The sequence below is a fragment of the Chlamydotis macqueenii genome, chromosome 3, assembly GCF_036417535.1.
Source record: "Chlamydotis macqueenii isolate bChlMac1 chromosome 3, bChlMac1.mat, whole genome shotgun sequence".
NCBI classification, from domain to species: Eukaryota; Metazoa; Chordata; class Aves; order Otidiformes; family Otididae; genus Chlamydotis; species Chlamydotis macqueenii.
This window is the reverse complement of record NC_141558.1, coordinates 95708201-95725341: the sequence shown is the minus strand read 5'-3', so window position 1 is coordinate 95725341 and position 17141 is coordinate 95708201. Positions and strand designations below refer to the sequence as shown.

The 17141-nt window shown below is 38.8% G+C and overlaps 1 protein-coding gene across 1 annotated transcript in view; it reads right to left on the bottom strand.

The window, feature by feature from the left end:
- Positions 1-227: 227 nt before the first annotated feature.
- Positions 228-17141, bottom strand: part of NID1 (nidogen 1) — a 43054-nt gene continuing 26140 nt past the window's right edge. Inside the window, exons 13-20 of the mRNA XM_086744977.1 lie at positions 14112-14336; positions 13298-13470; positions 11415-11541; positions 7998-8169; positions 6617-6774; positions 5147-5270; positions 3863-3975; positions 228-2314 (exon numbers count right to left, since the gene is read on the bottom strand). Of these exons, the coding sequence (XP_086601103.1) occupies positions 2193-2314; positions 3863-3975; positions 5147-5270; positions 6617-6774; positions 7998-8169; positions 11415-11541; positions 13298-13470; positions 14112-14336 (1214 nt within the window). The 3' untranslated portion in view covers positions 228-2192. The remainder of the gene's footprint in view (positions 2315-3862; positions 3976-5146; positions 5271-6616; positions 6775-7997; positions 8170-11414; positions 11542-13297; positions 13471-14111; positions 14337-17141) is intronic.

Below are 17141 nucleotides of genomic sequence, written 5' to 3'. Positions count from 1 at the left end.
GCAGCCACAGCACACCTGCAGCCACACGCTGAGCCTGTGTGCAGTGGCACCAGGCAGCAAAGAACTCCACCGAGAAACTCAGCACCAGGGCATCTTTGAGCAGAGGGATAAATTCTGTCCCCCATTGAATCCAGTCCTTGTCCTACATTTCCCCTAGTGTAGAAGTATGGTATAACTGAATTATGCTTATTTGTCAAAGTTAAAGAAGAGTTAACAATCAGTAAAAAGTCTGTGTCAAAACAGAGGAAGCTGTATGTTCTTTAAGCGCTCTCACATATTTGTTTTGAATAAAAGTATCCCACTGGCATCAAAATACAAAAGCCCCAACAGCAGTTTTTCCCCTATATAGTGCTGCATCTTAGCAGTATCATCACTAGATATGAGAGTTAGCTAAAAGTCAGAACTCAATAGGAAATGAGATTTGACACACAACATATCACTTCCTTCGGAAGGCATGACTTTTTTTTTTTACAGAAAATAAAAACCAAATTTTTATTGACTGTACTGTAGATACCTGTACAGAGTGTAAACTTTAATATTTCACCAGATATGTGAATAATTCTGGAGAAAGAGTTATCAAGCACCTTCATTTCAACACATTTTTGATATTTACAGTAAGACATACCTGATTAAGTGTATGAATAAAATGAATTAAAAGTTATAAAAAGTTATACCCCAAAAAAACTTTAAAATGTTTATATGCTTTGTTATTTTATGATAAATATACAATTAAAGAGGAAGATGTCACACAGTTAAGACTCGGAACTGGCTCTGTTTAAAACTATTACTGTAGTGTCTGAAGAGGGAGTGAGGAAATGGAATATTAGCTTACTGCTCTGATCATGACATTGTGAAATATGCCCTGGCAGAAGCCTCACAAGCCCTGTTTTGTTACGCTGCTGCAGGTTGGCTTGTGGGTAAGCTTCCTTCCCAACACACAGTGTGGAAGCCAAACTTCACTCCCAGATTTGTACTGCTAATCTGGCAGAAGAATATGCATTCTGATTTTCCTTCCCTGCTCCAAACTTATTGGCAATTATGAAAACATCAGCTTTGCTTTGATTTTCAGCACACCTTTTTGCTGCTACTGAACACTGGCACACAAATGGGGCATCAGTATATCTTTTCTTTTAAGCACCAAGACACAGGTGACCTTTCTGGAAATCAAATTTTTAACTGCCATGGTTTCTCATGGTCAAGGAAAAGGCATGGCACGATTTGCTAAAGAAGAATGACTGCTAGGATAGAATTCAACGACTACTTTCAGCTTATAGAATCAAACATAGAAATACTATTTTAAAAGCTCTCAGGAAACAAATGTGACTGTGTATCTCTTAAAAACCAAATGCCTCTGAATGAGTCAACATGCACTCTTTGATGAACTACCAGCAATTCTGTATCTAAACTTTGTTTAGTGTGTTTTAGAAAACTACTCAGGAATCCACCTCAGACAGAAGAAAAAAAAATCTCTTAAAATCCAATAAAAACTTCAAATACATCAACTAAGCAGTGCTGATTGTCTATAAAGAATCATGTGCTGTGGGAAAGGATCACATGAGCTAGGGTAAGAACTACCCTCACAGCACAAGGATAAAGTATTTCCATAATACAAGAGTCAAAAGTTGACATTCAAATTTTGGAAGTGAAAGGACTGGCAGTCAGAAGGAATGCAGTTAGGCATTAAATCTGTGATATTACTGGGTGTTCACACTCACATCTATTCATCTTTGGGACCCCCTGCCTGCTTCTCTGCTAGAGATATGGCCCAGCCACATCTATGATGGGCTAAGCATGCCACTATGCAGATAACTGCTGCATACTCTGCAACCCAGTCTCAGAATTTGAGTCTTGCCATCTTCTTTACTCTGTTCGGTATTTGTTATTTTAATTTTGCCAAGAGACACGTCCTCCTAGCCCAGCACAGGTGCAACGAAGGCCTCCACATTTACCTTTAAAAGCAAGGAGATAATATTACAAGGAGCAAGATGCAGTTGAACCCTACCTGGGCAGCTCTGTCTTGCCTAACTGCTACAAAACAGTCATTGCCTGTGTGTGTGTCTGCATATCTGCATTGTGGCCTGCTGTCAGCAGCATAGAGCACTTATCTTTAGGGCCTGATTGTGTTGATAGGAGTGAATTGTTTACAGCACATTTCCAAAAGGCGTCTGCTGCTCTAAAGCTTGTTTTAATGCTCAGTTTCTCTCTATACAATCCACTCCAACTGTGTTGTCAGGGCAGCGGCAAGAACGGCCTCCCGGGGTAGCCAAGCAGAGGTGAGTACAACCACCATTATTCACTGTACAGTAGTTATGTCCTGGAAAAGAACAGAGATGTAAAGTGTTAAAAGAAAAACAAAAGCAAAACCATACTAAAATTCAACACACATACATACAAAAGAGGCGCAGATTTCATGGCTGTGCTAGAGAAACAAGCCATAACGAGATTGAGAGTGAAATAAAACTATGCTCTGGGGAGATGACAGTCATCATATCCCTTGTGTCAGCTTCTGATCCTCACCTCAAAGAAAGATCAAGATATTAGGCCACAGCAGAAGAGCCAACATGAAAAAATGGGCTGTGCCTGAAATGCCCGTCATAAATTGACCAAGTGGTCACAGACATTAGAATTAAGAGACAGTGAGGGAGTAAATACAGAAAGTGCAACATGTGGGGACAAAGTCCAGAATGCTGCAGGACGTCATCCCTGGATACCACCCACTACAAAAACACAGAGGAATGACCCATGAAAACAAAAAAAAACTGGATGGGTGCATAGGAGGACATTAATGTTGAAGGGTAAAATGGAAGAGAAGACAGTGCCAGAAGCAGTGGATGCGAGGGGAAAGGCATCCAACCCAGGAAAAGAAAAACACTTGAAATAGACATATGATGAGAAAGAAATGATACCAAGGTTCTGAATATTATAAACATAAGCAGTTACTCAGAGCACGCAGTGTTGTTTTGTTTTACACTGCCTACCAAAATGGAACTGTGAATTAACTACTAATAACAATGTAACTGACTTCTTAATTATGATATTTATATGCATTTTAAAGCTACAAATCAAGCTGTCCTTTAAATTAAATTCTGGGGTTTTTTTACTATATATACAGAATAATTTGCAAAGAAGTTGTCTTAGGGGTTTTTTAGGCCTAAAGTAAAAACGCCACAACAACTGTAATTCCAGTCGTGTTGTAATGATAAAAAAGTGAACTCTTCTCCTAACCGTGATTTGCTAAGAACAACGTAACTGAACAGTGATATTGCTTCCCAAAGAACAAATTGTTATTTCAAGAGTATCAACTTCCTCTCTTCTAAGCTTCACCAGGGGCTTTTCAATAATGTATCTGAAAAACTTAACATTCAACAGAGCAGAAAGACTAGTCCAACCACTCTACCACCCGCTGGTTTCTGAACATTCTTTTTTTAAAAACACTGGATCTCATTAAGGACATCTGGAAAACCATGATATTTCTCTAGTTTAAACTAAAAAATAACTAAATAAGGCCCTAGCCATGAATATAGCACTCAGTTTGGTTTTGATGACAACATAGTAGCTTTTGCCATGTCAGATCTCCATCTTGATCACACACTTGTCCTTTCATAAAGGACAGAACAGGCCCCTTCTTCCCTCCCTCTTCTGGTTTCATTTGGCAGCCACAACTGCTTTTATGAAAAAAAAAAACCAAACAAAAACAAACTAGGTGGCTTTTAACTTCTTAGTAAACTGAAATCTAAGCACTAACCAGTTCTTCACTAACTACCTAGATCAGTTGGCAGCCTGTCAATGGGAGCTGCTGCTAAATTCATTTAAACAGTAAGGTGTTGCACAGCTGTAAAATCTGGAGAATCATCTGGATTACCTCCTGGGCACTGAGCAAAGGCTGTAGTGATTCCATAGAGACGGGAGCGCTTGTGAGGCTGCAAGTTATCCTTTTCTACCGAAATTGTGCGATCCACTGCTACAACAGCATCCCTGCCGTACGCAGAAGAAAATATACAGAAGTGAGATGAAGTTGGAAGTACAGGAGAAAATAAAACAAACAAAAAAAAAAAAAAGGAAGAAATCTGAAGTTGTTTTTTTTTTTTTCCAATTAGGAAGTGGTGCCAAAAGCAAAATCCTCCAAGACTTCATCTTTCCTGGACAACTCAAATATGTCATAACCTTCACTCTAGGTAGCTAAGAAATTTAATAGGAAGCCACCTCAATAATTTTGAAGGTACAGGACACAGGACAATTTCCCTCTGCAGGAATGCATCTGTTAGCAGTTTTGATACATTCTCCATATTCTGTCCCTCTGACATTTTCCGTGTTATAGCTGACATTGCAGGTATTATGCATAATGATTACGGACAATACTGTATTTCAAGTGGAGTCTGATAACTAGCATACAGCTAGTTATAAACAATCTTTTCCTCCTAAAAATAAAAGGGCAGTCAACTGGCAGACCTGTAACAGATTGCTTCCCATTGATACAAGCCTATTCTAGAATAGCATTTCTGAGCTGTTAGGTTCTAGCTTGGAAATCCTTACATGCATTAATAGCTCTTCCTGCTGCAGTTGAAGGAGTCATTTATGTAAGAGTTTGCAAATAGAGCCCACATAATCATTTATGTCAAGGAAAAATAAATATTTGAAAATGTATGGACTAGATTTTTTTTTTTCTGGACAATATAGTAAACTCTGAAATCTTAATATGTCAATGTTTTAGATTATTTGTAACAAAGAAAGTGTCATCAAGACATTAAAAATGATTGTTGTTTTTTTTTTTTCTTATTTCTGGTTGAACATTCAGATAATACAGGGCTAGAAAGCCAAGAGTGACAAACTTCTGCACTCTACAATGCAGCAAGTACAGCCATAAGGGAAATGTGTTAGCTCCCACTCATTTCCCAAAAATGTTCAGTGCTAAAAGCATTTTCTTTGAGAACAAATCACTATGCTGAAGATGAAAAGTCAGTTAACTGGCAACATCAATAGGTCAGCTCTAAAGATCCACCCCACCCTGCATCAGCTATTGCCAGGAAAGCAAAAAAAACAAGAATGTGTGAGAGGTCAGACACGAGAAATGCAGTATACGCTCCAGTTTCTATCAGAGAGAAGAATAGATTAAAGGACTCCATAATTTCTTTAGCAGATAACATACCTTCTCCAGTCTGTGTAGTATAAATTCTTCCCATAGCTTGTAACACTAAAAGGATACTGAATTCCTTCAACAATCTTTCGTCGACTAAGCTGATTAGGGTTCATGCATTCCAGCCTCTTGGTACCTGGGTGTAGTGAAACAATTAAGTCTTTGAACCAGAGCAAGAGAGCTCTCATGAGGGATGAAAGAAAAGCATAAGCATGCAACCATGAACAGAGTAAAACTTCCTGGAAGTCTTTCAGTATGATGCTTAGCCAAAGCCCTCCCCTCATGCCATATCTCTGCATGTGCCGAAAATTGGTTGGAAAAGTACTTTGATCTAGTGGTAACCACCACACCACCTAACTTACAGGAACACTGATGTCTAGTGCAGCCATGGCCATTGCTCACAAGCTGGGATTCCTGCTACAGATACCAGCATCGTCAGGCTGGTATGGAAGCTGACAGAAGGTCTCCTCCATTCTGGAGGGATACTTAACCACTAACCAGTTCCTCCTCCTCTGGAAGGCATTTTTGCAAAAGTTACTTCGGTGAGCATGTTCCCAAAATGCTTGCTGGGTTGGGTCATGAAGGCAAGATTGCAGGAAGAACATCTAACTTGTACATGCAAATAGGGTGCAAAAAGGTCTAGCTACTACATATTGGGAACACTGCTAGTGAGTGTAAACACCCGTAGGTTTCTCTGAGGTAGTGGGTTTCAAAATTAGGGGAAAAGGAAGACAGACAAATGCAAGAACAAGAGAGGAAGAGAGAAAAAGAAAGACAGCACAAGGAGATATATTTGAAGGTTGGAGAAAGTGTCTTACAGTAAAAAAGAGAGCTTGATCTTTTTAGTTTATAGAAAACTCGAAAGGTGACTTGAAGTGTTAAAGCACCTCCACATGAGGAGATCTCTGGCAGAGTCTACAGGAAGAAAGACAGCAAGATGAAAAAAAAAAGTTCAAATGAATTAAAAGCACACTTTTTTTTTTTAGTGGTAAGACACTAGCACAAAACTAACAATGGGTCAGTGGCAGAACTTCATCTCTTGATTTTTAAATCTACTGTGAATATTAGCCAGATTTTGCCTAAGATTAGTGGTCTTAGAACAATAGTGCCAGGATGATACTGTAGGGCCAGATTAAATGAATCAGTGTTTTTTTCCTGGTCTTAAACTCACAACTTCTTCTACAAAGGCCTAGGCACTACTTAAAGAGAGAGACACATACAAGACACACAGATATAAACACCTGTTGCATTCCTAAAAAGTTTTGTGATCAGAATTGAAATCTTTCTGCTTGTACACAGTCTCATGTGAATGCTACAACAGTAGTAACAACAAATAAATTGAGAGATTCTTAAAGCCAAAAGGAAAGGCATGAAGTCTAAGATGCAGCCTGAAGAGCTATAAACATTAACTGGCTGTGCACAATTTCGGGATTGGACATACTTATTCTACTATTGCAAAGAAAGATTTTAGCATCTCTTTACCTGCATCCACCCAGCACAGCATTGAGGAATAAGGATCAAATGTCAGCCCATTTGGTAACCCAAGATCATCTTTAACAAGAATTCTTCTGTTTGTGCCATCCATGTATGAGGTTTCAATTTTAGGAGCTTCTCTGTTCCAGTCAGTCCAGTACAAGTTTCTTAAGAGGAGGAAAAAGGCAAGAATTAAGATAGTGACTGATCTCAAAAGTCTGTTGTAATTAAGGACAATGCTAAGGACACAAAAGTAACAGGTATACACCCTAAATCTCAAAGGTTGGTCTCGATCTTTAAAGGACTTTTCCAACCTAAACAATTCTATGATTCTATTCTATGATTCAAAATCTTTTAAATAAATAAGAAGAACCACATTGCACTTCATTATAGAAGTAACAAAAGTATAGTAAAGATGTAGCAAATGTTATACTTCCATTAAAAACAAAAAAAACCCAAGCATATACGTGAGAATCAGAATCATAGAATAGTTAGAGTTGGAAGGGACCTTCAAAGGTCATCTAGTCCAACCCCCCTGCAAGGCGCAGGGACATCCCTGACTAGGATCAGGTTGCTCAGAGCCTCATCCAACCTGGCCTTGAACATTTCCAGGGAAGAAATGCTTTCTCTGCATTGCTTAGGTTATGTGCAAGATGCCAGGCAGAAAGATCTCTGTTTCAATAGTTCTGAGGACCATTCACAATATACATCTACAGTTCTTCCCCTCACCACCTATCATGTCCGCTCAGGCTAAGCAGCGGGAGCATTTGGCATACATTTTTCTTTTCAGTGTACCAAGTTCAGCAACATACAACAGAATCAGAGTAGTTTATACTTATGTGACTGCAGCTTACAGGCTCAATTTTTTAAGTATGTAGTTATCTGTATCTTCAAATAGAAGCCTAATAGGACCTTCTCAGGCAATTGAATGGCAGAAGTTAAAACGATGAGAGAGGAGACACTGTGGGAGTTTTCAAAGAAGGAACACTGTACAGGAAGAAAGGTTGTCATAATGGAAATGAAAATCTAAGATTACTTAATCTAGTATTTTAGACCAATAATCTTGAAAAAAATTTTTTTTAGGCAAGGGCAGCACTTCTCATCCTGCAAATAATGTCCTGAAAGCAAGGCACAAATAAGTATTTAACAAACCTCTCAACAAAATATCACAGTATTACCTAGCAGGCGTTTTAGAAGTTTTACTTTCTGTGTACCACTCAGACACAGGACACAAGTAGACTGTTCCATTTCTGTTTGTTAGTTGTTTTAGGAAAAGTCTTGTTACTCTCTACAGACAGCCTAAAAACATGGACTCAGAGTATACGCTCACATTAAATAAATAAATAAAGAATTCAAGCATTGCACCTATCTCTTCACAACATATCCATACCCTCTCATAGGATCCGCAACAATTGCTCTGGGGTTCACCAGGCCAGTGTCAAAAAGGATGCGACGCTGGCGCCCATCCAGCCTAGCCACTTCTATTCTATCCAGTTGAGAGTCAGTCCAGAAGATGTTGCGACCTAGGTGATCTACAGCTATCCCTTCAGGGCTTCCCAGGTCTGCGGAAGAACACAGAAAAACATGCCTAGGCATTATATTTATTCCAAATACACAATTTCAGCCTCATAAGCGTAACTCTTAACTGAGATAAGTTTTCTTCAGTTTTCTGGCTGTGGTCCAACAAAAGATACTTCCTGTCAGCTGGAAAAGGAATGCACATTTTGCCTTGTGAAGTTTAAATACACAGAACTTTCATAAATACATAGAATGATAAATTATATGAGGAACCAACTCATTATGCATGTAAGCTTTCCTTGGGGAATAGACACAGTAAAAAAGCTGATAGCAGAGAAATAAACAGTTGAGATTATCAGAATCTTATTCTACCCTCCTTAGCAGGCCAAGATCTAGAATGGATTTTATAATCTTTAATACTTTCCCTTCTTTGGTACTGGCATATGTGGCACCCCTCTGAAAACTGGATTTATGCTAAGTTCAGCCAATGCAATACTTAAAGATAATCAAGCCCAAAGCACTAGAGATAATGATATTAGCTAACTGATGGAATTTAAATCCAGTTCTTTGTTTTTGCACAGCAGTCCTTTTTGGAACATGTTTTAGTACTGTATGTGCACAGTTTTTCTTGGACAGTTAGTTGTTCCAAAAGCAACAGGAAACAGCAGATAATGACTTACTGCTTTAGCATTAGTAATTTCGAACTCAGATGAAGGATACAGAATAAATATATAGCACTCCAAGGTTTAATTCAGCCACTATGAAAAACTGCTCTACACTTATCAAGGTTCGTACATCCATTAAAAAAGAGCAAGTAGGCTCTGTGGGATGTAATGAAGCCAAAGACAGGTACAAATCAATTTTAGTCCACTTTCAGTTCCAAAAGAAAAAGAAACAATTGTATGTGATCACTTCCGAAAAGAGGTGAAGTGACCCTTCATAACAGCCAGCTGTTGAAAAAAAAAACAAACAAACCAAAAAACAACCTTTCAAGTACAGATCATGTAAATATCCAGGAGTGACGGAATGTGGCCCATTAGCCTTCTGTTAATTTTCACGTTTATTTATTGACAGCTATTTAATAAACAGTATGTGACACAAACAACCTTTCTGGAGAAAAGGCATTTGGTCCAGAACACTGGGGAGAGTTGTCTAAAATTCGCTACTGTGACTTCGCTATGAATAATACTTGCACAGTAGCCTAAACAGCCTCTGCTCTCTCACACAGGTGGATTACACTTACCACAGTTAACCTGCACCCATGACATTTTGGATTCATTGCTGAAGAGGCGGAAAAGAAAAAATAAGATATATCTCTCTGCTTCTGACTCACAGCTCATACATGGTGGGGACCAAGAAAGTAAATGTGAATCAGTTCTCTCTTTACTCCTCCCAAGGGCTCCTGGACAAAGAACTTTAACTTGTTTACAATGACTTCACTTTACTACTTGTATTTCTCTAAGTGCCTCTGTGGAGCTAAATCTGTCACCTGCAAGAAATCACCCCACATTTACCTCAGACTCTCAAATGTCCCTACTTCTTCTCTTGCTAATGGCAGAGACTGCTGAAAGTGGCCTCTTTTGAGGCGATCGTGGTGACAATCCCCAGTCTCTGGGATCAGAAGATCAACTAAATGGTGGTAGAGGAGCTCTCAGCCTCTTTTAGGAAACAAAAGAAGGTAGTAGGCAACAGATCTGCTGCCACTGATTCCCAGGAGCCCCTCCTCTCTGACTAGTTTCCTTGTTTCAGTTTTCTTGCTTCAGCTATATGCCAGGAGATTTAAAGAAGTCTAAAGTAAGTATCCTTCCTGTCTGGTTGACACTGAGCCAGAAAAAACTATCCCCCATAGAGGCACAAGGGAATATATAGGCTTCATGTGTCACCGTTCTTTCCAGAAGCACAAATGTGTTCCTGCTATATTGTCAACAGGTCTGATACAGTCATAGGCTCTGTCGCTGGGGACAGGCTTGTACAGACATGCACAGCAGATATGACTTAAGCCACTACAACAAAGAGGAAAGCTCTCCTTCCCAACCTGCCTCCACAGCTGCGGAGCTCAGAAAGCCTCCACAGGCTATACAGCTGCAGGGATAGATGAGAACTGGATAGAGCTCCACAACAAAACATGTTTCTGCAAAGCAACGCAACTTGGAACACAAGAGTTTTAACAAACAAACAAAAAAAAAAAGTAGTGCATTCCACAAAAATACATGTGAACTGTAGAAAGCAGCTGCAGCTCACAGGAGGAAAAAGGCAAAGATCAAAACAAAACAAAGAATTCTCAGGAGTCTTCTCAGAGGGAGGCATTTTGCTATTTCCTGAAATTTTGAGTTTCAGTTTTGGCCAGCATAGAAGACGCTCATTCAAATATTGAATATTCAACCTTATTTAGCTCTGACTCCTATTGAAGAGCCAGTTAACATACAAGTGCAACATCGCTCAACATCTCTTCAGGAATGGCATTCACTTCCTATGTAAACAACAGGACAACAGAAATAATGAGATGCTTTTACACATATAATGTTTTTTGTAGCAGATAAAAACCATGATGTTTCCATGTAGCATTGAAGCATCTTGAATTACCTAAGATAATCCAATTTAGTTGAAAGCTTTCACAAATATTTCTAAAATATTTTATACACTGCAACATTTTTAATGCGTGCACACACACTCTCATTAGACAGACTAATTAATATCCATATAAAATTTTTAGCAACACTAATTTCCTTCACTTTAAAAAGTGCAGTACCTGAGAAAATACTTTAATAGTGGAAATCAAAAATCCCTTCCCCACAGAATTCGTAGTTGTGCAGGCACATGCTTGCGCTACAGGTTAGAGTCCCTTTCAGATTAAATATGTTTAGACGAAAAAAGAAGTCTTACAAATATCTCAGCCATGAAATTGTACAGAAATACGAAGCTCCATAATTGATGTAATGGTTAGGGATGGCCTTAAACACTCCCTTTTCCCTTCTCAGGAAAATGGTAGAATCCAAGCTGCCCCCATCTGTCTGCTGCCCCTAAGAACCTGAATGGGGTCCCAGCAAACCGGCTACTCTGAAGCACAAACTCAGGGTAGAGATACTCAACGCATCCAAAGAAGACTAAAGCAAATTTATTGCTGAGTTTTAAAACTGAATGATCATTTTTGCTAAAATAATTTCCTAAATTTTTGTGACAATAGCTGTAAAGGATACACAGCAAGGGCAACCTTCTCTGGTATTTTGACTTCACAGGTGTTCTAGGAATCTGAGGACACTACTACTCAAAAAGAAATTTTTACTGTTACCTGTTTTGATGATGGTTGTTGGCTCGCCACCATGCAGGCTAGCCCTGCTGATCGAAGGGCCACTGATGTCTGTCCAATAAACCATCTTGTCTGTGCAATCGTAAGCAACTCCAATGACAACTTTGTCCTGTTGGTCAGCAAGCAAATTATATCAGCTTATGCTAAGCAACAATTATTTGCCAGCAGCACTAGCTTTTTTACTTTTTTTTTTTACTATGTTATTCCTCATGTGCTTTTTCCTCCTATTCTTTCCCTTCAAGGAGGAATAATGACTTCTTTCAAATCTGACTTGTGTTCTGTACATTCATCAACCCATGGATTTCAGCAGTGCTACCTGCATAGCACCATTTGACCCCAAAAAGTTCCAGCAAAGTAAGTTTTAAAAATAAAAAATAGCTTAAACAAATACTCCATAACTCATTCTGCTGGAAAGAATATGCTCAGGGACAAGGTACATACAGATGCAATTTTCCAGGCAGAATAAGATAGGACTAGAGTTTGCGTTTAGAGTTGAAACTCTTTTCTCCAGGCAAATGAAAGAAACTTTCAGGGTAAAACAATAGTTTTACATGGATTCCCAGATCTATCACTTTTGCTGCTTTTGAAATCTGCAGCTTCTTAGAAAGATGGTCAAAACCATGCATTAAAACAGATGCACTCATTCATCAGCATAGATTAATGCTGTAGGTTACAAAGCAGTCTGAACACTGCTAAACAGTCACTTTGCAAATACACAACACTGAGACAACACAAGCAGTGACAACACTGTTAGCAGAGACTGAAAGTTTCATTTTAATTCGAAGTTTTAATGAAGAGTTGCTCTTATCTCTTGGAAGCTCTTTCCTGAAGATACTCTAATTCCTCTACGCTAGATCAAATAAATAATGAGACTAGCTGACAAAGATTCAGACTCACATGTCAATATCAGCCTAACTATTCCATTTTGCACATGGTATTTTACTTTATTTTTACATTATTGCAGCAGCATTTTAGACAAGGGAAAGAAGTTTGATTTTGCCCTTACATCACTGCATAGTTTGTGGTACTATTTACTGAACTGAATCTGTGTAATTTAGTCAGTATTTGATCTACTAAATCTTCACAGTAATGCAAAAAAGAAGCCAGTATGCTACCTGGTATTGCTATCTATTATAAATACAGTAACACTGGAATGAAAACAGAAATCCCAGGCTTTGGGCAAAACAAATGAATGTGATGAAACCGGAAATGAGAACAGTTGGCGTGTGTCACAGGTGGTGGAAAAGAGATTCTCAGCATCAGGGATTCATTTTCAAGGAAAAAGGATTCTCAATACAGTAGTAAGAAGTGTGGGAAAAAGATTTACCACCTACTGGGCCTGCACATGGAGAAGGAAGCAAAAAAGAAAAAAAAAAATAAATCTATATATAACTGTAGCCAAGAAGTGCAGAGAATTTATGAAAAACAGGAAGAGATTAAGTCTTAGGAAAAAAATTTGAGGGAATAAGAGAGAAAAAAAAAGAAGGCCTCTCCACATACTGCTCTTGTAGGTCTCCTAAACTTTTATACCAGAGTCAGAAAGCCCATGGAAGTGTGAGTGTAGGAAAGTTTATATGATGAGCTGTTGGAGGCATACAAGATCACAAATATTAGATTTTTGTCTTATGAGCTACTCTTTAAAGGCAAATATTTTTTTCTGTAGCTCAGCTTTAGGCTTTTTGACTAGTCAGATCAGGAACTTTCAGTGATAAAGTGATGTGATACTGAAATCTTAATCAAGAGAAAAAAAATCAGGTTTGGAACTTAAATTATCGAATTACATAGACAAACAATCGAATTACATAGACAAACACTCTCATCTCTGTCTTCTAAAATACATGGACTCAGTACAGCAGATTACTTACTGGAATATGCAAGAGTGCTTTCGCACCATTTTTCTTCATATTGTTTCCCTCTAGTGGAACATGTTCAATTTTACCACTCTGGGCAAAGAGCAAGTGCGTTCCTGGCGGCAGAGGTACCGTATCTGGTCGAACAGAGGGCCCAATAGCAACAGGAGGAGCAGCTGTGCTCAGACCTTGTTAGCAGAGAAGGAAACAGATGGGGAAAAAATTAGCTTGCACAGCATAACAAGGCTTCTTGTTATTTGCAGACACAATTACAGTCAGACTTCATAGAAGGAAACAGCCCTATAAGCAGACACTAATAACTATAATCAGATGCAGAAAGCTTCTGAATTTTTCCCGTTGGCTGACAGAGAAGGAGCAATTGACATAATAGGTCTTCTCATGTTCAGCTCTGTAATTGCTCTTTCCTTCAAATGTTTAGAAAAAACCTATCTTAATTTGCTGCTGAAGATGTAGGAAGGAACATCCTTCACTTGCGAGGCAAGTCAGTTACCACACATTCAGACTTGCCACAGTTTCTAGAAGGCAGAAACTGTAGGGGCCCCTCACAGTTTCAAGGCAGGGAAGAAATTAGAAAATCATCTTCTTATTCAGATGCTCACCAGTTGTCCAGATGCCCTGGCTGAAGGAAAAGTGTATGCGGGAGTTACTAAAGGGCTGCGGCACAAGGCATATCATCACGGGGACAGTAAAGATCTGCACTGCACCAAGTCAGTGCTCCATCTCAGAGGCATGACTAAGCCCCACATTTGGGAGGCAGTGCACCTGGGGGGAGAGATACCCAGAAGAAACAAGTGCTTCAGCCACTTACATGGTGGTCGAACTCCTGGGCCGCTTCTGGTGCCATCAATCTCATTTCCGTCCCTATCCACACACCAACAATATCCACTGCTGGAATGGCACTGAGTGGGTAGGTAATTCCCATGCTCATCACACTGGGGAATGAAGTGACCAACTCTTATCTCCCTTGGGAAGAAAGTGCCTCCACTTCCAAGAGCTACTTCTCGTTCACGCTGGCATTTGGTCTTTTCCACTTCTGCAGGGAAAAAAAAAAAAAAAACAACCAAACAACAAAAAAAAACCAGGAACAGATCAGTGACTCAGTGACTATTTCTGGTTTAACCGATAACTACGTTCCATTAACAGTTAATGTATGCTGACCACTTATAACGCAAGTATTCTCACCACTGGAGGAACATGGCACTGTTACAAACCTTGAAGGCACATGCCTTCCGTGCACCTTCAGGAACACTCTGCCCTATGTAGATGGGATACATTTGCCTTAAACTTACATCATTTTGTCTTTCACTGTCTAATTTAAAACAGAACAAACAGCCCCCCTGAAGACAAAGAAATTTGGCTTAGCTTTACCTTACGCTTGAGATCCCTAAAAGGTTCTGTGCATTGGGAGAAAAAGAGCTCTAATTACGGGGGAGTATCTTTTTCCTGACAATGATTTCTACAGACAGTTAGAAATGCTTATCACAAACTGCCTGCTGAAGAGGCTTTAACATTACACTTCCATTTATTCCTCCCTTCTTTTCACATTGCCTGGTGGACAGCATTAGCGATGTGTGGCTCACACTAGACCCAGCCCAGCTGAGCAAAAAGCTAACCTCATGCGCCCATGGACTACTGTGGTGTAAATCACAGAAGGGTAGTTTTTTATTATTATTATTTAAAGTAGTTATGCAACCAAAAGCTTTGGACAAGTTTCATGCACCTGGACACAATTAGAGGAATACAAATGTCTGGAGAACAGCTCACTCTAAACAACAGAAATATTTGGCATCAGCTTTAATGGGGGTGGTGGAGAGCCTTGAACCAACCTACAAAACCAGACCTGAAGGAAAGCCTCCATTATCTATCTCAAATTTTGTTTGCATGTATTCAATGCACTACGCAGTATGCAGGTAAAAGAAATGTTGATTCCAGTAACCGGATAGTTTTGCCACACTTTTTTTTTTTTTTTAAAGCTCTAATTATATGCACTGTTCACAAAAGAAAGCAGGGGGAATACAGAGTATTGGTAAACTGACCCACCCTGCTTTTGTTCATTTGCAGAACAAAACCTTCATTGCATTCATGTAATCTTTGAGGGATACTATTAGCTCCTTCTCAGTAGGATATGAAAACAAATGTAGAAGCTGGTCATTTTTCCTTCCCATCTGACACTCCCAGAATTAGAGAATATCCAACAGCTTACAGTTTTAAAAAAAAATCAATAGACTAGATCAACTTTATGAAAATGAGCTAGTGTATACACTCCCAGATAGGTCCCAGCTGTTAGACATAAAATATATCAGCATTATTGGTAACTTGAAATACCAAATGTCAAGACAGTGTTCATGTGTATATCTGCAGATTTTATACAGGAATATTGACGGAGTATTTGAAGAGTACTTATACTGCAGTCATCAAGACCAATCTCAAAAAATGGCCTGCTTGTGCAATTAGACCCTCTAAAGTCAAGAGACTAGTCAAGCAAATTAATTGTTAAAATTAGTACTCAGTTTCTAGAAGGCAGAGAATATAATTTGTTCTTTCTAAACAATCTCATCAACACTGATTTTTCAGTTGCATAAAAAGATGTAAAATACCCTATTGCCACTCATTTTTAGGAATAACTAAGTAATTTAATGCTTCTGTGCTCCTGAACATCTCCTGTACTTGTGATAAACTTCTTCAGCAGTTTCATGTGCGATAAGTAATCTATGTTTAAGAAACATTCCGAAAAGAAATAAAAATATTGCCATGTTAATCCGTGCTGACTGAATAATTTTAACCTGTCTTTCAACGTTAAACTCATTTCAACTCGCTAACATGGACTGAGCCAATATTAAAATTTATAAACCAAGACAAGACTCTAAACTAGGTAGGACAGTCCAAACCAGGCACCTGGAATCCATACTGTGTTTTTTTGCTCCTTATCTCTGAATCATGAGCAGGATTACTATGAGAGTTCAAAGACACCTAAAGAAAAGTGAGCTGAATCCCAGTCTGGTATCATAGCCTATGCAGCAATGAAGGGACAATAATCTTAGATACAGATAACAGCTGGTTGGGATAAATAGTCTGCTTATACAGTCAAACATTTTACTCACTGTGCTTAAGAGAAGATGCTCTGATTTTGCAAGCTTTAAACTACATCAATTAACTGTCTGAAATGAGGCTAGCTATGACACAGTTTGAAAGAGGAGATTGACGCAGTAAATAAAGCACATTCCCTGCCTTGATAAGCTAACAACACACATTAGACAAAACATATAATGAGAATCAGCAGATAAGGCCTACTCTCTAAGCCAGCTTCCAGACACAAACCTTATGGCTAATAACTTTCCCTTCCTTCAGTCCAGCAGCCTAAATGAGGTTTCTTAGTGCTCTTCCTTTAATATAAATACAGTAATATTTCATCTAGTCAAGACTCTTCAAAGATACAGAAAAATTAACAATAGGAGAATTCTTTGATCTCTTGACTGGCATGAAGAAAATTGTCATTAACTACAACAGGTAGAGCTAAGAACAAATAACACTTACCTGGTGTAACGGTGCTGTTACATCCACTACTACACTTGATCATAGCAAATGGAAAACAAGTCAAGCTCATTTCAAGGCTCCATATTCAGAGGTTACCAGCCCTGATTTTCAGAGGTTTTTACCATTCTTGAAACCCACATTTGAAAGCAAGTTTTCAGATATGAAACATCTTCATGAAATCCACATTTTCAGAAATGAAACAAACAGTAACAGCAAGACCTAGGTAATCTTCAGGGATGGCGGAAAGTAGGGGTGGTAACAGCCTTTTATTAACAGCAGGATGAAATTTCCATATTTTTCAGTA